Source organism: Artemia sp. Qi Xiang Cuo, chromosome 20 (genome assembly GCF_049724085.1).
Source record: "Artemia sp. Qi Xiang Cuo chromosome 20, ASM4972408v1, whole genome shotgun sequence".
NCBI classification, from domain to species: domain Eukaryota; kingdom Metazoa; phylum Arthropoda; class Branchiopoda; order Anostraca; family Artemiidae; genus Artemia; species Artemia sp. Qi Xiang Cuo.
Window position 1 is genome coordinate 17,170,449 of NC_142813.1, and position 22,983 is coordinate 17,193,431.

General features: G+C 37.6%; 1 protein-coding gene across 3 annotated transcripts in view; it reads left to right on the top strand.

The window, feature by feature from the left end:
- Nckx30C (solute carrier family 24 member Nckx30C) overlaps window positions 1-22,983 on the top strand; it is a 182,628-nt gene that overhangs the window by 86,023 nt on the left and 73,622 nt on the right. For all 3 annotated transcript variants that reach the window (XM_089106384.1, XM_089106385.1, XM_089106386.1), the window contains exon 4: window positions 18,014-18,200. In XM_089106384.1, coding sequence (XP_088962510.1) covers window positions 18,014-18,200 — 187 coding nt within the window. The remainder of the gene's footprint in view (window positions 1-18,013; window positions 18,201-22,983) is intronic.

Genomic DNA, 22,983 nt, shown 5'->3' on the forward strand with positions numbered 1-22,983 from the left:
CGCTTTGGAAGGGGGGGGGGTTATGTTGATCCTGAAGTTTTTGCTATCAGATCGTTTGACTATTTCAAACATTTTAATTGGATAGATTTGGGGAAAAGATGGTGTGTGGAGGGGGGGGTAGATGCCCTCCGATCCCTTTTGACTCATAAAAAGGTAGCTATAACTTAGTAAATATCCCTTCGATCTCTTTTGACTCTGAAAAAGTGAACTAGAACTTTGAATTTCCAATCAAATTAGCCCTTTCTGAAGTTTATACGAGCATCTCTTCTATAGTAACCATATATGCCCCAGGGCCTAATTTACAAGGCCTTTCCCCAGGCTCTGGGGGTTTGTGCCGACCCCGGAGATTTTGTTTTGTGATCTTTGAGCTATTTTTAACAATATGGCTATATTACATTTTTATCAGATATATTTGAGGAAATCGGGCGTGAGGAGGGGTATAGTTGCCTCTGGATTGCTTTTGACTTTTAAAAATGGAATGAAAACTTTGAATATCCAATCATTTGAGTCCCTCCGAGGTTTATACGGCCACCTCTTCCATAAAACCTTATATACCCCCGGGACACAAGTTACAATCATTAGTTCCTCCGCGCTTTGGAAGGGGGGGGGTATGTTGATCCCGAAGTTTTTGCTATCAGATCGTTTGACTATTTCAAACATTTTAATTGGATAGATTTGGGGAAAAGATGGTGTGTGGAGGGGGGGGGTAGATGCCCTCCGATCCCTTTTGACTCATAAAAAGGTAGCTATAACTTAGTAAATGTCCCTTCGATCTCTTTTGACTCTTTAAAAGTGAACTAAAACTTTCAACTTCCAATCAAATGATCCCTCTCAGAAGTTTATACGAACATACCTTCTGTAGGATCCGTATATACCCCCAGGGACAAACTTATAACGCCTAAACCTGGGCCCTTGGGGTTGTGTCGACCCCGGAGTTTTTATTAAATGATGTTTGAACTATTTTTAACAAAATGGCTGTCTCAAAATTTTATCGAATGGGTTTGGGACAAACGGGCAGGGGGGGGGGAGTTGCCTTCTGATCTCTTTTGACTCTGAAAAAGTGAACTAGAACTTTTAGTTTCCAATCAAATTAGCGCTTTCTGAAGTTTATACGAGCATCTCTTCTATAGTAACCATATATGCCCCCAGGGCCTAATTTACAAAGCCTGTCCCTGGAATCTGGGGGGTTTTGCTGACCCCGGAGTTTTTGTTATATGATCTGTGAGCTATTTTTAACAATATGGCTATATTACATTTTTATCAGATACATTTGGGGAAAACGGGCGTGGGGAGGGGGATAGTTGCCCTCCGATAGCTGTCTTAAAAAGGGCACTAGAACTCCCGATTTCCAATCGAATAATTCCCCTTTCAAGTTTATACGACCACCCCTTCCATATGAAGTGCCTCTGGGAAAAGAAATCAATAATAAAATATTGGAGCCGTATGGCCTTTACTATAGGCAACGCTATAGCTTTGCCTCTAATATTTGTTATGTATTTATGTTCTGCATTATTGTTATTTATTTTTCTTAATATGTTGGATAGGATATTTTGGGGTAAATTGTAAATGCCATAATTAGGCCTTCGATATCGTTGCTACTTTAGCTAAAGACCGCAATTAATACTTCTCTTTTTTTCTGCTTGTAACATTTTGTTAGGGGGCACGAGACGGAAGAATTAACTAAAAAAGAGGGGAAATTATCAAAAATCTATGCGATATTATGATATTTGGGCAAAGACACATTCCTCCCTCTGCTCGTGTGCCCAACTGCTATTTCATGCTAACCCTTCAATAAATAACTACCAAGTTTTGAAATGCTTGCGGTTCTACATGTTTCAACGAAAGATGAAGCTAAACTAAAATTAGGTTTTACCGTAATTCGACTTGAAACAGGAGAAAACATCCCACTGAGGGCAAGTGATTTTGACAAAAATCACAACATCAAATTCAGCACATCAGAAAACCCTATAGTAGAGGTCTGAAGCTCCCTTCTGCAAAATCTGGAATTTCGCACTTTTTTCGAGAAGGTAGATCACAGATGCGTTTTTATTGCTATTTTTTCGCATGGTGATTGCGTCGAACCAAGACTAATATAAATTCGAGAGATGGTTTATTCAAACAGAACAAAAGAGTTAGTACCGGGAGCCTAACAGCTACGCCACCGTTCCCCGGCAGGCCTACGTGACAGGCTTGTGTGCATTAATTCTCATTGTTGCTTGTCATTGTCTTTTGACCGCAGCCTCTTCTTGATGTCATGGCGTCTTGATGTCATAGGTTCGATGCAACCACCCTGGGAAAAATACAATTTTCACCATAAAGTTGTGACCTATTTAGATCGTATGTGGCCAGAATGGCTGTTTGCCAGTCAGAGGCAACGCTGTAGCGTTGCCTATAGTAAAGGCCATACGGATCCAATGTTTTATTATCATTATTTTTTTTTTCCCCAGAGGCACTTCATATGGAAGGGGTTGTCGTAGAAGATTCAAAAGGGGCTCATTCGATTGAAAATCGAGAGTTCTAGGGCCCTTTTTAATAGTCAAAAATGATTGGAGGGCAACTAACCCCCTCCCCCCACGCCCGTCATTCCCCCAAACACATCCAATCAAAATTTTGAGATAGCCATTTTGTTCAGCGTAGTTGATTTCCAAATAGAAAATATAATTTTGAGGAGGAGACTCCTCCACAACCCTTAGGGCAAGGGTTTTAAGTTAGGCCCTGGGGGCATATACGGTTTTTATAGAAGGCGTTGTCGTAGAAATTTCAAAACAGGCTCATTCGATTGGAAATTAAAGAGCTAGTGCCCTTTTTAATAGTAGAAAGTGATTGGAGTGTAACTACCCCCTCCCCCTCCACGTCCATCATTTCCCAAAACACATCCAATCAAAATTTTCAGATATCCATTTTGTTGATCGTTGTTGATTTCCAGATAGAAAACATATTTTTGAGGAAGATACTCCCCCACAACCCTCAGGGCAAGGGTTTTAAGTTATGCCCTGGGGGCATATAAGATTTTTATAGAAGGTGTTGTCCTAGAAACTTCAAAACAGACTCATTCGATTGTAAATTAAAGGGCTAGTGCCCTTTTTAATAGTCGAAAGTGATTGGAGTGCAACTAGCCCCCCCCCCCGCCCCCAAGTCCATCATTTTCCCAAACACATCCAATCAAAATTTTGAGATACAAATTTTGTTCAGCGTAGTTGATTTCCAGATAGAAAATATGTTTTTGAGGAGGACACTCCCGCAGAACCTTCAGGGCAAGGGTTTTAAGATATGACCTGGGGGCATATAAGGTTTTTTTTGAAGGTGTTGTCGTAGAAACTTCAAAAAAGGCTCATTCAATTGGAAATTCAAAGGGATAATGCCCTTTTTAATAGTCGAAATTGATTGGAGTGCAACTAGCCCCCCCCCCCCTCACATCCATCATTCCCCCGAACACATCCAATCAAAATTTTGAGACAGACATTTTGTTCAGCGTAATTGATTTCAGATAGAAAACATGTTTTCGAGGAGGAAAATCCCCCACAATCCTCAACGCAAGGGTTTTAAGTTATACCCTGGGGGCATATAAGGTTTTTATAGAAGGCGTTGTCATAGAAACTTCAAGAAAGGCTCATTCCATTGGATATTCAAAGGGATAGTGCCCTTTTTAATGGTCAAAAGTGATTGGAGAGCAACTACCCCCCTCCCCCCTCCACGTCCATCCTTTCCCAAAACACATCCAATCAAAATTTTCAGATAGCCATTTTGTTAATCGTTGTTGATTTCCAGATAGAAAATATATTTTTGAGGAAGACACTCCCCCACAACCCTCAGCGCAAGGGTTTTAAGTTATGCCCTGGGGGCATATAAGATTTTTATAGAAGGTAATGTCCTAGAAACTTCAAAACAGACTCATTCGATTGTAAATTAAAGGGCTAGTGCCCTTTTTAATAGTCGAAAGTTATTGGAGTGCAACTAGCCCCCCCCCCGCCCCCAAGTCCATCATTTTCCCAAACACATCCAATCAAAATTTTGAGATAAAAATTTTGTTCAGCGTAGTTGATTTCCAGATAGAAAATATGTTTTTGAGGAGGACACTCCCCCAGAACCTTCAGGGCAAGGGTTTTAAGATATGCCCTGGGGGCATATAAGGTTTTTATTGAAGGCGTTGTTATAGAAACTTCAAAAAAGGCTCATTCGATTGGAAATTCAAAGGGATAATGCCCTATTTAATAGTCGAAAGTGATTGGAGGGCACCTAGCCCCCCCCTCACATCCATCATTCCCCCAAACACATCCAATCAAAATTTTGAGATAGCCATTTTGTTCAGCGTAATTGATTTTCAGATAGAAAACATGTTTTCGAGGAGGAAAATCCCCCACAATCCTCAACGCAAGGGTTTTAAGTTATACCCTGGGGGCATATAAGGTTTTTATAGAAGGCGTTGTCATAGAAACTTCAAGAAAGGCTCATTCCATTGGATATTCAAAGGGATAGTGCCCTTTTTAATAGTCAAAAGTGATTGGAGGGCAACTAGCCCCCCCCCCCCTCCACGCCCATCATCTCCTCAAACACATCCAATCAAAATTTTCAGATATCCATTTTGTTCAGCGTAGTTTATTTCCAGATATAAAATATATTTTTTAGGAGAACACTCCCCCACAACCCTCAGCGCCAGGGTTTTAAGTTATGCCCTGGGGGCATATAAGTTTTTTATAGAAGGCGTTGTCGTAGAAACTTCAAAACAGGCTCATTCGATTGGAAATTAAAAGGCTAGTGCCTTTTTAATAGTCGAAAGTATTTGGAGGGCAACTAGCCCCGCCACGCCCATCATTCCCCAAAACACATCCAATCAAAATTTTGAGAAAGTCATTTTATTCAGCGTAGTTGATTTCCACATTGAAAATATGTTTTTGATGAGGACAATCCCCCACAACCCTCAGGGCAAGGGTTTTAAGTTATGCCCTGGGGGCATATAAGGTTTTTATCGAAGGCGGTGTCGTAGAAACTTCAAAAAAGTTTTGTAATAGTCGAAAGTGATTTGAGGGCAACTAACCCCCCTCTCACGCCCACCATTTCCCCAAACACATCCAATCAAAATTTTAAGACAGCCATTTTATTAAACGTAGTTTTAAATTCTGGAAATTAGGTCTTTGAGGATTACAACTCCCCCAAAGCCCCCAGGGCAAGGGTTGTAATTTAAGGATTCTCCGAATCCCTCATATTATTTCTTACGGAAGGGATGCTCGTATAAACTTTAGAGAGGGATCATTTGATTGAAAATTGATAGTTCGTGTTCACTTTTTAAGAGTCAAAAGAGATTGAAGGGCAACTAGCGCCTCTCCCTCCTCCACGCCCTAAATGCATCAGATAAAAGTTTTGAGATAGACATTTTGTTAAAATAGTTCAAAGTTCTGATAACAAAAAACTCCGTTGTCGACACAGCCCACCAGGGCCCAGGGGTAGGCATTGTAAGTTATGCCCTGGGGCATAACTTATTAAGAGGGGTTTATAAATTATGGGAAGGGGTTTTGTAAAGGAAGAACACAAAGGAAATCTATTATAATTATCCAATTATAAGGTTAAAATACATACTCTGTGATAGATGCAAAATTGCTTTGGCACACAAATTCCTGTTAAGGTCAATTCCAAACAGTCGTGATCCCTTTGTGTCAGCAAGTGAATGTCATAACGCCTAGGGCGTATAGGCCGTCATAACATAAGGTCATAACGCCTAGGGCGTACAGGCCGTCATTACATAAGGTCATAACGCCTAGGGCGTATAGGCCGTCATAACGCCTAGGGTGTACAGACCACCATTACACAAGGTTATAGCGCCTACGTCGTTATAGGCCTGCTGATAAGGGATAAGTTGGTCTGGAGATTGCAGCTCAGATTAGGCCCAGCATCTAATTATAAAGATTTTATAGTTGGATAAAATTATATATTTATAATTAAAATTAAAAATAATTTTAGGAATCCTATATAAAATTATATAGGATTAAAATTATATTTATATTTATAAGAGTGTAATTGTTTAAATAATCACTACAGGATGAAATGAAAAATATGAAGTCACAGATTGTTTGTTTACAAAATGATGGAAAATCCTTTTCTGTGTTTGACCACACCTCCAACATTAACTAGGGGGAGGACCCCTCAGCAACAGCCTCGAGAGATCGAGAAGATACAGGTGATGGCAATTCTGAAAATGAGGACAATGAGTCTTTGCATTTCGATGACGAGCAGTCGATGGTAGACACCGATCCCGGAACAGATGACAAGGTCTCTTTGGCAGAGTCGCTGGACCTTTTATACGAAGTACTGGGTGACACCATTTGCCCCAGGCTTACCATTACCGTCTAATAGCCTCCCTCGGCGGCAGAGCTGGTTTTGGTAATTCATCCATTCAAGAGAAAACAGCTTATCACGTTACCTTTCTCCCCAATGCTGAAAAACTTCATCAAGCAGCGCTCAGAACAACTGCAGTCAACAACAAAGAATAAGTCACTCTAAGAACGTGGTACTTTCTTTGATCCTCTTGACATACCAGGCCGAGCACAGGCGCGCGCAATTCTTTGTTTCAGACTTGCACTCTTTGAGTAAAGTTTCCCCTTTTTTCCTTATTTTTTACCCCTTTTTAGATATTGGCAGCTGGCAACCCTGGTATTACGCAAAAAATCATGAAACCAAACATAACAGAAGTGAATTTTTGTGTCTTATTTGAAATTATTTGTATTTTAATCATTTGGGTGTGTTAAACCCAATATTTATGTTATGGTATAATACTCATTACACAAAGGGTATACAGGCCGTCATTATATAAGGTCATAACGCTTTGGGCGTACAGACCGGAATTACATAGGGTCATAACACCATTGGGTGTACAGACTATCATTACATAAGTTTGTTACACCTTGGGTGTACAAACCGTCATTAAATAAGGTCATAACACCTTGGGCGTACAGACCGGCATTACATAAGGTAATAACACCTTGGGTGTAAAGGCCGCCATTACATAAGGTCATAACGCCTTGGGAGTACAGACCCTTATTACATAAGGTCATAATGCTTTGGAAATACAGACCACCATTATATAAGGTCACGACGCCTTGGACGTACGTACCGTCATTGCATAGTATTGTAACGACTACAGCGCTGGCCTATAGGTCTGTTCTGGCATGAGGTAAGCTTTTCTGGTGATTAGAGTTGAATTTACTTCCAGCGTCCAATTACAATTATGATATGCTAGCTGGATAACAGTATATACTTATAATATTGAAGAAAATATCGTTTCAAAACGTAGTACTTCTTTGACTCTTTCGGCATCCCGGACCGAGCGAGAGCTTGCAAATGTCAAGACGCATTTTCAGCTTCACAGGCACCACGCATAAACCCAAAGTTCATTTTGTTACCATCAACTGGATAAGTAGAGGACATAAAGTTCATATCAGTTGACAGAAAGTCATTCTTGGCCTTAGATTCTTCCACACGAGTGACTCTGAGTATGCTATCATGCAGTGGCCTTATGTTAGGTACTGTCATAAAGATGTTAAAGGCAGAGAACGTCTCTCCTGACACTATCCCAAAAACTGATGAAGTTCTTGGATTCTGTTAATAGATGTCAGCAGCATCTTTCAAATATTCTTTCTAGAGCGTACTCAAAATTATTTTCTCCGGAAAGTATTTCATGTTTTTCGCCGACTTTAAGGACCTAACTCACAGAACGAGGTTAGGGTTCACTTTCAAAAGCACAATCTATCAGTTCAAAGTGCCATCGTAAGCTATAGCCATCTTCAAACCATCTAATTGCATGCTTACATGAACAAATAGATTCTGCACAATTACCAAAAGTCATTAGTACAGAACGACTCAAAGAGCATTGTCATTCTCCAGCACAGACTTGAGTTCATACTAAGTAAGAAATCAGGTAACTTTCCTGCACAGATTCCGTTTCATGCTGAGCGAGAAATCAGAATTGCAACCTATGCGACGGATTATATTTCTCGGGTTTTTGGTAGACCTGGAGGTAATGAGGGTGTACCTAACCCCGGAAAAGATTCAGGGCTTGATACATGCAATCAAAGCAGCTCTGGAAAAATCGCATACCTCAATAAGGCAACTGATGAAGCTGATTGGACTCATCAATGCGGGCCCAAGAGCAATTCCTTTCAACTGACTACATCTCAGGAAATGTCAGTTACTAATGCTCTGACTGTGGGACAAGTCTTGGAACAACATAGATTTAAACATCCTAATTACGACAGAGATGAAAGAGGCTTTTTCACCGTGGCTGAACAAAGATTGGCTGAGTCAAGGCCTTCCTCTCAATCCCCCTTTTGTTTCCAAAACAATATTTACTGACAGCTCAACCTACGGGCGGGGTGGCAATCTAGAGGACCCACATCAAGACACTTCGGGGACTTGGTCTCCAGAAGAGAAATCTCTTCATATAAATTGCCTCGAGATGAGAGCCGTAGCCAACACAATCAACGTCTTTGAGGAGAAGCTAAGAAACGAGGTAGTCATAGTAGTGACGGAAAACTCGACTGTAGTCAATTACACAAACAAAGAGGGCGGAACCCGTTCTTTCTCCCTAGAGGAGGAACCCATAAAGTTCTTCGTGACTACGATGACCCTGAACGTTCACTTGAGGGCAAGACACATCGCTAGGTCACTCAATCTAGTGACACACTGTCACGAGAAGGAAAAGGTCTGCCCACGGAATAAAGTCTCAACGACAGTGTCTTCTGAGCCCTATCAAAAGAGTATGGACTGCCAGAAGTCGATCTATTCGCGACTCGATTGAACCTGAAGATCGACGTATATTTCTCTCCAGTTCCAGATTCTCTTGCGATCGGCACAGATACCCTTGTCCACGATTGGTCGAACAAACACAGCTATGTCTTCTCTCCATTTGCCCTGATCCCAAAGGTTCTGGAGAAGGTTCGAAAGTCTGTGAACTACCAAATAACGCTAATTGCTCCGTGAGGTCCTCACCAAGCTTGGTACACGAATCTTCTCAACTTGCTAGTAGACTTGCCTATACCCCTCGGAGATTAGTCAGATGTCCTCCAGCAGGGTCGACTTCGCCACCCAGCACTAAGGAATCTAAATTTACACGGATGGAAGACATCGAGCGTGGACTCGAAAAGAGAGATTTTTCTAAAGAATCAGCCCCTGCAATTGCCCGGCCCAGAGACGATGTACCATTGAATTGTTCAATGGAAAATGGCAAGTGTTTGTAGGTTGGTGTAGTGAAAGGAAGATTGATCCTCTCGCAACTAGTACTCAGACAGTTTTAGAATTCATGATATATCCAAAGACTGGTCGAAACCTCGCACCATAAACGATAGAAGGTTATAAAGCAGCAATATGCGGCGCGCTAGCTCTAGCTACAGGAACAAATATCATTAAAGATACTTGTTTGACGAAAATGATACAGAATTTTGGCACGATTCACCGCGGACACAACATGATATTCCTGCCTGGGATCTTGCATTGTTCTAAGGTATTTTAGAACTTCACGATTTCTTGACTTGTGGAATATTGATATGAAAGATCTTACTCTTAAGACAGTATTCATTACTGCCATCGCATCTGGTCGTCGAAGGAGTGAAATTCATGCCTTGTCCTTCAGTACAGCACAATTTTCGGATAATTCAGTAACTCTCAGGTTTCTCCCTTTGTTTAGACCCAAAACCGTGAAGCCTCAGGAGATACTTTCTCCTATCCTTCTTTCCGCGCTAGATATAGATCCAGCTTTGTGTCCAGTGAGAATACTATCGGCCTACGCACAGCAAACAGCTAACGTGGCGGTCAGAAAAGGGAGAAAAAGGTTCTTCATTCCTTTTTCTAAAACAGCACCACAAGAGGTGGCAGCTGGAACCATTTCTTCTTGGATGAAGCAGGCCATAACTAAGGCATATGAGGCAGCAAAAGAAGAGTGTAAAAAGGGAAAGCAAACGACACAAGATCCATGGCGGCGTCATGGGCGCTATCAAAATCAGTACCACTTGCTGATATGATTAGTACTGCTGGCTGGTCTTTGGAGTCTACTCCCAGACAACACTATCTTCATGAAATAGAAGATCGAACCGATGCTCGGCATTTCGTTGCGGTTCAGACAGTTTTATAGTTTATACATTTGAATATTTGAGTTTGAAACTAATATTTTATATTTGTTTATTTATGAACCCACCACCAAATTGGTTGGAATCTAAGCTTTCGTTAATAGATGTACCAACGTATGAGGTAATGGTGACGTCAAAACCAAACTTTCGAACGAAAGTTCAGTTTGGCTAGCCGATACTTACCTCATACGTTGGTACATAGAGTTCCTACCTCCTCCTCGCTCATAGAGAGTTAAGGAATTATAAGGGATTTAGTTCAAAACAGAAACTGGTCTGAGTTGGCCATGGAGAGGGACTGGATAGTTGTGGAAATGTTTGTTTTTCGGAGGAATTGTGGCGTCTTGACCCTTTCTTTGTATTGCAAAACCGGAGAAGCTTTTGTTAATAGATGTACCAACGTATGAGGTAAGTATCGGCTAGCCAAACTGAACTTTCATTCGAAAGTTCGGTTTTTCTGAATTACAAATAGTTTTCCTATTGACTGATTTGTTTGCTACTTGCATCGAAAAAGCTCAATGATAACAGGAAATAGCCTAATTTTGTTTTGTAACTTTGATTTAGAATTTAGGCTATTTTTGGCCCATATTTTTTACTTGTGATATTGTTTTCATAGGGTTTCATATCATAGGCAGCGCTTCATATCATAGTGATGTTGCATCGCTATTATTAGCAGCAGCGGTTTATCATAGCAGCTTATCATATCAGCGGTTTATCATAGCAGCTTATCATATCAGCGGTTTATCATATCATAGCAGCGGTTTCATATCAAAAGAACGATGTTGGCACATTATTTATTTTTCGTTCTTTGTCTTAGACCAGGGTACTTCGTATCGAAAGGGCTGTCGTAGAAACTTCGAAAAGGGCTCATTTCATTGGAAATTGGAGTCGCTCTTGCCCTTTTTAATAATCAAAAGTGATTGGATTGCAACTAAAACCCCATCCACACCAACCATTTCCCCAAACACATCCATTAAAAATTTTGAGATAGTCAATTTGTTCAGCGTAGTTGATTTTCAGATTGAAATTATGTTTTTGAAGAGGATACTCCCCCACAGCCCTCATGGCGAGGGTTGTAAGTTATGCCCTGGAGGCATATAAGTTTTTTTTATAGAAAGCGTTGTCGTAGAAACTTCAAAAAGGACTCATTTGATTGGAAATTGAAATGGCTAATGCCCTTTTTAATAGTCGAAAGTGATTGGAAGGCAACTAACACCCCTTCCATGCCCACCATTTATCCAAACACATCCATTTAAAATTTTGAGATAGCCATTTTGTTCAAAGTAGTTGAAAGGTCCGGAAATTATATCTTTTAGGATGACACTGCCCCCACAGCCCTTAGGGTAAGGGTTGTAAGTTATGGCCTGGGGGCATATAAGGTTTTTTTGGAAAGCTTTGTCGTAGAAACTTGAAAAAGGGCTCATTCGATTGGAAATTCAAAAATAGGAAAAGTGATTAAGGTCAACTAACCCCCCTCTCACGCCCACATTTTCCCCAAACATATCGAATCAAAATTTTTAGATAGCGTTTTTGTTCAACGTATTTGAAAGTCTTAGTAATTAGGTTTTTGAGGATGAAAACCCCCCTCAGAGCCCTTAGGGCAAGGGTTGTAAGTTATGCCCTGGGGCATATAAGGTTACTATATAAAGTCTTGTCGTAGAAACTTCAAAAAGGGCTCATTCGATTGGAAATTGAAATTGAAGTCTTTAAGGATGACAACCCCCTCACAGCTCTCAGGTCAAGGGTTGTAATTTATACCCTGGGGCTTGTTTGTGTTCTATTGTATAGGTTATTGCGCACACTCAAAAAAGGGCCTCTTCGAGTGGCAAGTAAAAGGGCTAGTGCCCTTTTTAATAGTCGGAAGTGATTGGAGGGCAACTAGTCCTCCTGTCACGCCCACCATTTCCCAAAACACATCCAATCAAAATTATGAGATGGCGATTTTCTTCAACGTAGTGGAAAGTTCTGGAAATTAAGTCTTTGAGGATGAAACTCCCTCCCCCCAGGGCTCTGGGCAAGGGTTGTCAGCTATGCCTTGGGGGCATATAAGGTTTTTTATTGAAACTGTTGTCGTAGAAACTTCAAAAGGGCTCATTCGATTAGCAATTAAAAGGGCTAGTGCCTTTTTTAATAGTTGAAAGTGATTAGAGAGCAACTAACGCCCCTCTCAAACCCACCATCTTCCCAAACACATCCAATCAAAATTTTGAGATAACCATTTTGTTTAACGTAGTTGAAAGTTCTGGAAATTAGGTCTTTGAGGATGACAACCTCCTCACAGCCCTCAGGGCAAGGGTTGTAATTTAGGCCCTTGGGATATATAAGGTTTTTATAGAAAGGGTTGCTGTAGAAACTCAAAAAGGGATCATTAGATTGGAAATTGAGAAGCCTATTGCCCTTTTTAATAGTCGAAAGTTATTGGAAGGCTTGACATTTTTATAGTAAACATCAATATGGGTACAGTGTACTATTACTTTTTTCTTCTTTTTTTGTTTAGAATAGGGCACTTCGTATCGAAAGAGTTGTCTTAGAAACTTTGAAAAAGGGCTAATAATCGAAGTGATTGCAGGGCAACTAGTCCCCCTTCCACGCCCACCCTCCCCTTTTCCTGTTATGTTTAAAAACTAAATGTTGCCTTAAATATTAAATCAAAATGCACTGTGTTAATGCTAATTCCCAATAAGGCATCTCAGCAGTATCCCAAGAACGACTGAGGGTATTATGTTCAAACTTTCGGGGCTGCTTCTGCTCTTAAAATTTAACCAAATCAAAATAGCGTAAGTGTATGCAAACTATCAAAGAAAGTAAACAGATTTTTTTGCGATCGGTATCATTTTTTCTATTTCAGGTCAACTTGAGGAGGTATGAAACTAAATTAAACACTACTATCTGTGTCCAAATTTTAAAAGGGTGTATGTTGTTAAAAAAGGCTGAAAATTTTTCTCCAGCATACAAATAACAAGCCAAACTATAAAGTCTTAAAAACAAAAACATTTAAAGTATTATTTTCCTTTTCCCTGAAAAGACTATGTCAATATAAAACGAACAGAAATTAATTACAGAATTTTTTTCACAAAATAGGTTTTTCAAAGAAAAGTAAAGAGCCCCATTAAACCATAAATGAGCAAAAGTTAAATAATCTACCAAGCCTAAAACTACCACAAATCAGCATCGATAAATAAATGAAACCCAAAATGAACAGAAAGTACAATAAATAACCGAGTCAAACTCAAAACGAGAAGAAATTAACATGACAAGGGCTCAAAACCCCCTATGCCTTCCCAAGGCCAGAACATAATTTGCACTTTACTGAAACAAAATTCAAATGAATGTGCATTGTCAGTTCAATATACATATTTTTTTTCCGTGACCACACTGCCTTTTCCATGACGAAATCAATAAGAGTTCAAAATAGGAATAGGTCCTTTTATTAGACAATGAAACAAAGATATAAACAAAGACTCTAAATATTTCGATGACAAAGTCGGTCGTCATCATCAGTAGAATTACTCTGATGATGTTACCGTTACTGATGATGATGACCGACTGTGTCATCGAAATATTTAGAGTCTTTGCTTATATTTTCGTTTCGCTGTCTAATAAAAGGACCTATCCCTATTTGAAACTCTTATTGATTTCGCTAATATGCATATACTGATCATTAGTAATCAAAATTTTAATATTGTTTGTTTTATCAAATTTATAAAAGTAAAGACATTTACATTTTTTCACTAAAGTGCAAATGTTGTTCTGGCCTTGGGATGGTATAGGGGATTTGAGCCCAACTGATGTTAATTTCTGCTCGTTTTGAGTTTAACTTGGTTATTTATTGTAATTTCTGTTCGTTTTGGGTTTCATTTATTTATCGATGCTGATTTGTGGTAGTTTCACGCTTGGTAGATTATTTAATTTTAGCTCATTTATGGTTTAATGGGGTTCTTTACTTTTCTTTTAAAAACTTATTTTGTGGAAAAAGTTTTTTTTTAACTAATCTATAAAAAAAGACTAGCTGTTGAGTCGGACATGTATTCCCAAAGACTGACATTTATCATTATAGTCCGATGATTTCGACTTCTGATTTGTACAGCATCCTTTTGTCAATTCTTTTTCTTCCTAGGAGCAGCTAATTTTTTTTCTCATATTGCAAACTGAATAGCAAAGAGAAAACACTTCGTACAAAAAATAAAGTTTTGATTTTCCCTAACAATTAGGAAAAGATCTCGTTATTTTTATTCTTTAGGGTCGAACAAGTTAAAAGTAATATTTTTGTATTCCAAAAGCTTGACACAATGCTAATGACCAAGAAATAAATCAATGTCTCAAAAGGAGAAGTAATGAATTCAGTAAGTAGGGGAGGGAAAATTTCTGGGATGGTCTAGCTATCATAAATTCCTATATATATATATATATATATATATATATAACTTTACAGATTTAGTGAGAGGCGATCTCTAGCGCGCTGTTCTAACCTCTTGAAATTTATGGAACAAATTAAACAGCAGAAGAGTCAAGGATGGCATTGAGAGAAACAAAATTAAGTTTTTTAATGGGGGATTTGGTTCACCAATTTCCACGCGCTACTAAAAAGCAAGAATTTCAATACCTTTGGTAACTAGATCCTAGAACCGATAAAACTTACAGTTACTGCAATTAAAATTTTATTTAATAGCTTAATTAGAGATGGTAAACAAAGCCATCTATTTCTGTATGAATTTCAGTGGAGTTCTCTTTGAGTTTTCTCGAATAAAAAATGGAGTTTCAGATAATTAATTTTACAAGCTTTGAAGTGGTAGGATAAATGCATGATTAGGATCTTTTGCCATTCGTTCACTTCCCACATGCATTAATTTGCGGAAAAAAGACAAATCAAACAAAACATAGATTTTGCAGAAAAGTGCGGAAAAGTACCTGGAAAATTCCAGGTATGATGCGGAAAAATCGTAAATACCTTTGCCTTATCTTATAGAAAATGAGTTCAATAATCAACTTGTTGCTGTTGAACTTCTATAATTACTAAGAGGAAGTAAAATAATGGTAATTTACACGTTATAGATATAAGAAATTGAATAATCAGCCATTCAATTGATTCCTGAGCACGTCTTCTCGCCTGCGTTGAAATATTTGTCAACGTATTCAGATTTGTGTTTTTCCTTTTTGCAAAAAAACCTGGTGAAAAGACTATCCGCAGTTCGTTAAATTATTGCAGTTTCTTACAAAACCCATGAACTATGGGTCACGTATTACCAAACTCGAAACGGGTCTCCAATGCTGACATTGATCATTAGAGCACAACATTTTTTCCTGTCCTTGCCTTCATTAACACTCTTATCAGTTCGTTATGGGCATTTATTCGTTTGTTTTTACCGCTTATTTAGAACGGCTAGACTGGCATTGATGATAATTTGACTCGGTCCTATCTTGTTAGCAGATAGTGTTTACAGTAGGCAGATTTGAATTGCCACTGTCTCTTCAGCATAGCACATAGCACTTTAGTATATGAAAAGGTGATTGTATAGATTCGACAAAAAAGTATGTAAGTCTATTGTTACGTTATAATGAGAAAATATCGTATAAAGTTCACAAAACCTTGTAAGTTAATATTTTTCTTAATATTTCTAAGGTTTTCTGTTTTTTATATGGATCCCATATTCGAGTTCTACAAGCTATGGTGAAATAAGATGATCCTTTAAACTATCGTAAGGCCTTTCTTAGAATCATCAAAAATGGCTATTTGAAATATAAAAATAAAGTATCACGCAGTGACACGTTTTTCCATTGACAAATATACGGTACATAAATTAACGATTTCGAAAAAAGTTGCTTTAATAATTAATTTTAGTGGGTAAATTTATTTGAAAATGTGTGCAATAACTGGCTACTATGCTACAACAGCCTCCGACCCATCTCCACCAGAAAATTCAAACATTGGTGGCATGAAAGCTCAAGTTTAAGGGAAATCTTAAATAAGTTTTCACAAAGGGCTAAAAAAAAAGAGTCCAAAAATCGAATTGTTTACCATAATGGAAATGATGTTGCGTTTACGCGTTGTTATTATGCACTGTTTGCGTGGAATAAATTTTAAAACTGAGAATAAAATAAAAGCCTTAGCATTAACAAAATGAAAATCGAACAATGGGATCAGTAATTGTCGTTGCAATATTTACAACCACAATGCCCTCAAGCTCGACTTTCTTATAAATTTATAATTGAACACTCTTTTGTGTGTTTTCAACAGCATCTTAATGTTGAAAATGGTACGAACTTACTCAATCAAAAAAAAAAAAAAAAAAATCCAAAAGGCTTATTCTCAGCTTAGCAAAGTGCTAGAAAATATAAGATCGATAGTTTCGTATTGTACGGTGACTTCAACTATGGCCCAGATAGCAATGACATTTTTCTGATCCTCTAGACTTGTGTCTGTTCAGATGTAAGAAACCAAGGAGAGTATAAAGGAACTTGGGCTGTTTGAAGTGGTTAAGTTGAAACTTATATAACCGTATATAATATTTTGGGATGGAGATTGCAAGACCTGCCATATCCGCAGTAGGTGCCACTCTTTTTATCATTTCTTCCGCTTTCAATGCTGAGTCGATAGGAGAGTACCATCATCGGTATATTCGAGGTCAGCAACACTTTCTTTGGTTGAAAATGCCACGCCATCTTCTTCGTTTAAAGCTCTCTTCATAATCAAATCTATTATAAAATTGAAAATAATTGGGGATGCTTGGCAATCTTGGCGTTCACCATACTCTATTTCAAAGAGTTCTGTAGGTTCACCTTATACCCAGATATTAATCTTCGTATCTTCATAATAAGCTTAGAGCAGGTTGACCGATTTAGTTGGGACACCATCTTCAAGCAATACCTGCCAGAGGATAGGCTGGAGTATAGAGATGTCTAGTCCGTAAATGAGCCTATGGTGGAGGAGGAGTCACTGAAGGGAAATATCATCACCAAACCCCACCTCTGTGCAAAAACTATCCTGGTTGCTTCTTGTCCGTTGCTCTCGTTCCATTCTCAAACACTTTATGACAACTATTGCAAGAATTTTTCCAGCAATGTGAATCAGTGAAATTCAATCACCTTGCAAATCGTCTTTATCTCTCTTTTTGAAGATATGAATTATAGTGGCTTTGCACGAGTACCGGGAACATAATCCGTATTCCAGATTTTACACAATAGGTCTGCCAGTGATATATCACATGGGTACTGCTCTTCGGGTGGCAGTGGCATTGGATGAGGGATTTGGATCAACGGTTGGGGTTTAGTCTGTCCTGTTCTATTTAACAGATCTTTGAAATGGTCTTTCCACCGTTCCAATCTTCCTTCAGGGTTTGATGTGTTGGACGAAGGTTGTTGTCAAGTTTAACTAATTATTTTTTCTTATTTGTTTTCACTGCTCAAACTGGCAACACAGACGAAAATGTGGCACAGTTCTAAGAACTTCATATTGCTGAAAAATAAGTAGTTTTCAGGCAGGAACGGACATCAGACGGGGCAAAAAAAAAAAAAATACAAAAATGCTTCTATTTTGATGTTCCTCTTACTTTAGTGAAATTTACCTATTTAAAATCACAGCAAACTGAAATTTATTTTAATTTGTAAATTATTACCGAAACTCCCTTATTAGGCTTTTAATTACTCATAGAATGAATTGCTCTTTACTTGCAGATTCTTGCAGCAAATTGTTTTATTCCATTACGACGAACTGTTTTTTTTAGTTATTTAATTCACAACAATTGTGAAGAAGTTCAAGGATTCCACTTTTGTATTCTTATTTGTAAAAACAAGTTTGTATGTGAAACCAGCTCTGTTTTTGGTTAATTCAATGTAAAAAATTATTGAAGCTCCAACAAAGCATTTACGTTTACAGTTTTAATTTTATAATTAATTTTATGTTTTAGGAAAATGGAGAAGTGCCCGCAAATGGAAGAAAAGATATTCAATCCTTTGAAGAAGAAGTGAATGACACTTCAAAGCCACTTAATATGTCGTGGCCAGAAGGTACAAAGAAACAAATTACCTATCTAATTTTGGCACCTATTATGTTTGTTCTTTGGGCAACATTGCCAGATGCGAGGTCTGAAAGAGGTAAGAGAAATTTTAACTCATATTTTTTCGGCCCCCTAAGTTTCTTTGACAAAATTAATGTTGAAAACATGTATACAGGAATGACATCTCAACCATTACATATTCTAGATTAAATCAGATGTACCATAAGATAAATAATTACTTTTGAAAATGCAAAATGACTTTTTTAGCGTCATCAGGAATTAAGTGTTCGCCACTTGTGGTAAAACGGAGTTTTAAAGCTGTCCGTAGCGTCCGCCGTTTGATGGTCCTTGAGAATGCCTTTAACTGCACATTCCACAGTCAGACCGCTACTGATTCAAAATGGCAACCGCTATACTAATCGTTTGTTCCAGGAAATTAAGTCCCTCCACCATGCCAAACTGTTTTATCCCTCTGCTGTACTGTAGTTAGTTAAATTCACTAAGAGAAAGTTTGACAAAATTTATTACAAAAAATACTACAATCTTATCCATGTATTGTATTTTACTCACTCACAACGTTGAATCACTCACAACAACTCATAATTGTTATTAAATGGGTGTTACGAGTGATGTTGCAAGGGGGTCCACAAACACGATGATAAAGGATGAGTCAAACATTAAAATGTTCTGATGGGGTTTCTAGAAGCCTATGGAAAACTGTTACGAATTAAAACCTAAACATCAATTAGCAGAAATTTAGGGAGGGGGAGAAGGTATTCTTCAAAATCTAGGATGAGATTTTATTTTAATTTTTTAAGATAGCACTAAAATGACATTTATGTGAAAATACCTAAGCAAAAGTATGCTTCAAAATCCACGGGGAAAGGAGAGCAATAGGGGGACACCCTGCCCCTCCGACATCTTTCTGCCACTACAACTTTCCAATCCATTGATAACCTGTGCAAAAATATGCATTTATGTAGAACGTAAAAAGATGAGACAGACGAAGTGGAAAAGAGTATTTTTGGCAATTTAGCTTTGAAATTATAATGTTAATAAAAAGAATATGGTGTATTTTACGTTTTGCACGGTGATAAATTGAAAGAAACTAAATAGGGGATTCTCACCAATCGACAAAGTATTGCTGGTAACCAAATACATTTTCTATAAGTAAAAGCTGTGAAAAATCTGTATAAGGTTTTGACTTCCGGTGGTCGATGTCTTCAAGACTGCACCACTTTAGAATTCCGCACTTTTTATTTATTCTGCCCAAATATAACAAAGAACGAGAAAACGAAATTCAATTGGAGTTACACGAGCATAGGAATTTCCAATCTCAATAGTAACAGTTTTATATGGCCTTGGAAACATTCACATAAAAGAACTTTTCTGGACACTTGGGAAAAAAGACATCGACAATTGATGGTCACTAACAGATTGAACCAAAGAAAACTTAGACACGTGGCTGAATCCAAGGAATTATATAATTAGCAGTTGAAATCCAAAACACAACATTAACCCTGTAACCCTAGAGAGTTCATATTACATTTAAACTTTATATTATCACTGCCAAAATTCTTTACAATCCAAAAGCATTAATCAACAAAATTGACACACGTCTGAGCAAATAGCTTTCTGATATTAAGCCAAATTTAGAAATTGTCCCCTAGGTACGGTTTGACACACCCTTCCCTGGTTTGAAGGACTAAATGTGACATAGACTTGGACAAATTAAATAAGACAGCTAATATCCTTTAGGGGCTCTATTAGGCATGGAAAGCTATAAAAATCCGACTACTCTGTCATACATCAGGCTACCTCTTTGGACTGACAACAAAACAATTCCTTGCTTTCACAATATGTACTTTTCAGTTCAATCTCCATTGTTAAGAAAAATAATGGAAGGTAAGAGAGGCAATTTAATCGCTAAAGCTCTTCGAAGCTTTTTTTCAAGGTTTGTTTGCACTCTATCTGGTATATTTTGTAATTTGTTTCTATATCTGTATTTAAGGGTGAGCATTTCTGTTTTGTTTTTTTCTCCGTCTTTTTCTCCGTCGGCTTTTATTTTCACATGTTGAATAAAGTTATGTATGCAATTACAAACATTCGAGCTACCATCAAGCATATCACAAGGGTTTGGTTTGCTAGAAAAGCTGGTGATATTTATCTGTGCCGTGCGTGAAGGGGGGGGGGGTGACTATAGGATCTGATGGGTATGCCACTTACAAATTTTTTGTAGCAGCCAAGTCTTGAGAAATTGTAGTTTGAAGACTACATGGGAAGTTGCTGCACGAAAAATTGAATATAACATTTCAAATTAGGATAGATGAAAAGTTCAGACATACCCCGATTTATCAGAGACTAAAATTAGATAAAAAAGAGCTATTATTAAAAAGAGCCTTATTAGTGAATATTACTCACAGGCTTAAACGAAAAACAGCTATTCTACAAATTACTTCTCAGCTTAAAGTACTCTGGTAAATATATTCTCTACCAGTTTACAAGGCAGTAAAAATAGTGTTTTATTGTTTGTGTTTACCCCGCCCCCCACCAACACCCAAATCCACCAAGAAAATTCCCACCTCCCTTCGCCTCACTCTTCCTCCCCTTACTAGCTTCCGCCCTACTGAGAATATATTCCTTACAGTTATCTAACGACTAACTAAGGTCTGGGAATTATTTTTCCCTAGTTAAGCTTTCCCTACACATCAAAATCTTGGAGTCAGCTATGACAATTGCAATATTTTGAAATGGACAAATGGACAATATTTGAAAATACGTATATAACTCGGTATTGCCAAGGACGAAATTCCATTCCGTAGTCCATAGTGGATCTATTTGACCCAAGCTGATAACTGTCCATTTGTTATGTGCAAGATATAACAAAGGGAATTATAATTTGTGCCTCACTAGATTCTTATAAACTACCCGGGAACATTTTTACCCTTTCTTTGCCAACAACGCTCCGCAATCTTACCCTCTGATTTTACTACGTAATTTCTGGGTGCTGAACAAGAACTACTGATGGAAATGGCTGTCATATAATTCTAAGGGGGAAGTTCTTACTTATATTAGTTTTCTGTCGTTTGCCCGGAGAAAACACTCGGGTAAAAAAAAGTTTGTAATAATCCATATAGTTATAGCCTGGATTGAAAACCTAGTATTCCAGTAAGACCTAACAACAAGCGAATTCTTTCATTTTTGTAAAATGGCTTTTTTGATAAAAGTTTTATTAAATACTAACAGCCTATTTAGCATAATTTTTGTTCTTTGTATTCAGTTTTTAATGGGTTCAACGCTTTCTGTATCATCTGAAAGTCAGTGCTCATTTAAAACACAAATTTGAATTTGTAGAAAGGCCGATTTTTTAAAAATTTATAATCATATTATGAAATAGTTTCACTGAAATGATGTTTCATAAAATGATGAAACTGATTTCATCAACTCGTCTAAAAAGGCTGCAAAGAACAAAAATAAATTTTTTTATTTTGAAAGAGTAAAATAAGGAAAAACACTAGGTAGTCACAAATGTACACTACTCGTAACAGCTTTTGAGTTGGAGTCATAACACAGCAGCTACTCGTATCAAAAATTACGCTAAAATTGGGGTTTATCGTATGGAATGGCGGGCTATCTTCCACTCTTTATGTCAATTTTTTTGGTATTTTCTAAAGATCAGCATATTGATAGAAATACCTAGGGCCATTCATAACAAGAGTAGTTAGTTCAGATAATGGTTAAACCATCAAATTTTCATTTGAGTTTTCGTCGTCTGCTGGGTTTTCGCAACGACAGAAGCCTCGGGTATTTTGAGGGGTCACTTTCGATGTTGCTTTGTAAAATTTCTAGAATAAATATATCATCCAAAAATATTAAGCGAATGGGGAAATATTTGACGCTTGACCGTTTTCAGCTTAACACAAAAAGAAGGAAGCTATATTTTTCACCAAACGTGAAAATAAATTCACTTTTCTCTTCCTTGAAGTTTCTTCAGATACAAAAGTATCTATTGCGCTGTTACTGCTATGGAGCTTTGGTTGTTCATGAATATAAAAGAAATGTTACAAAAGAAGCGTTTTTCTTTTATTGGCCAATATTTTTGCCCCATACTGCCATAGTCAGTGTAGCATTCTTCGGTGGCGGCAAGTCATTTTGGCTATGACGAAGTAAAACTTCTCTTTTCCCATAAATAATCCTGCATATCTTTCGGTTTTGTAGTTAAATCTTTGTCAAAAGAGGTTATATTTCGCTTTTCTAATCATGAACAAAATGCAGTTCTTGACCATTCAGAGAGCATTGAAAAAGTTATGTTAATTATAAAAAGTCTTTGATGCTTACAGAAAACGGGAAAAAATAGCATAATCTTTGTCGGAACATGTATTGCATGATATTTTCCAGTTGGAAATAAAAGTTATAATGTAATTGAGTTCCTAATTTATGTGTATTTTAAATGGTTCAAACTTCTAGGATGTTTGTAATTTTTGTCATAGAAATTTAGAAAGGATATTTCTGGTAATTGGGAAATTTCTGTCTAATTTTTTTCAATTTATGTGTGAGGGGGAGGATGTAGGATACCCCACTGGTAGGTCATTAAATCATATTTACAATTAAGTACCAGAATACGTTTTAATGAAATATTACAAATCTTAAACGGGATGTCACACTAACCAAAGGAGACTATGTGCATACTAGCCTAGTACTACTGCTACTACTCCTATTATTATTATTATTATTATTATTACTAATACTTCTACTACTATTACTACTACTACTACCATTACTACTACTACTATTACTACTACTAATACTACTTATACTACTCCTACTCCTACTACTACTACTACTAATACTATTGCTACTACAACTACTACTACTACTAC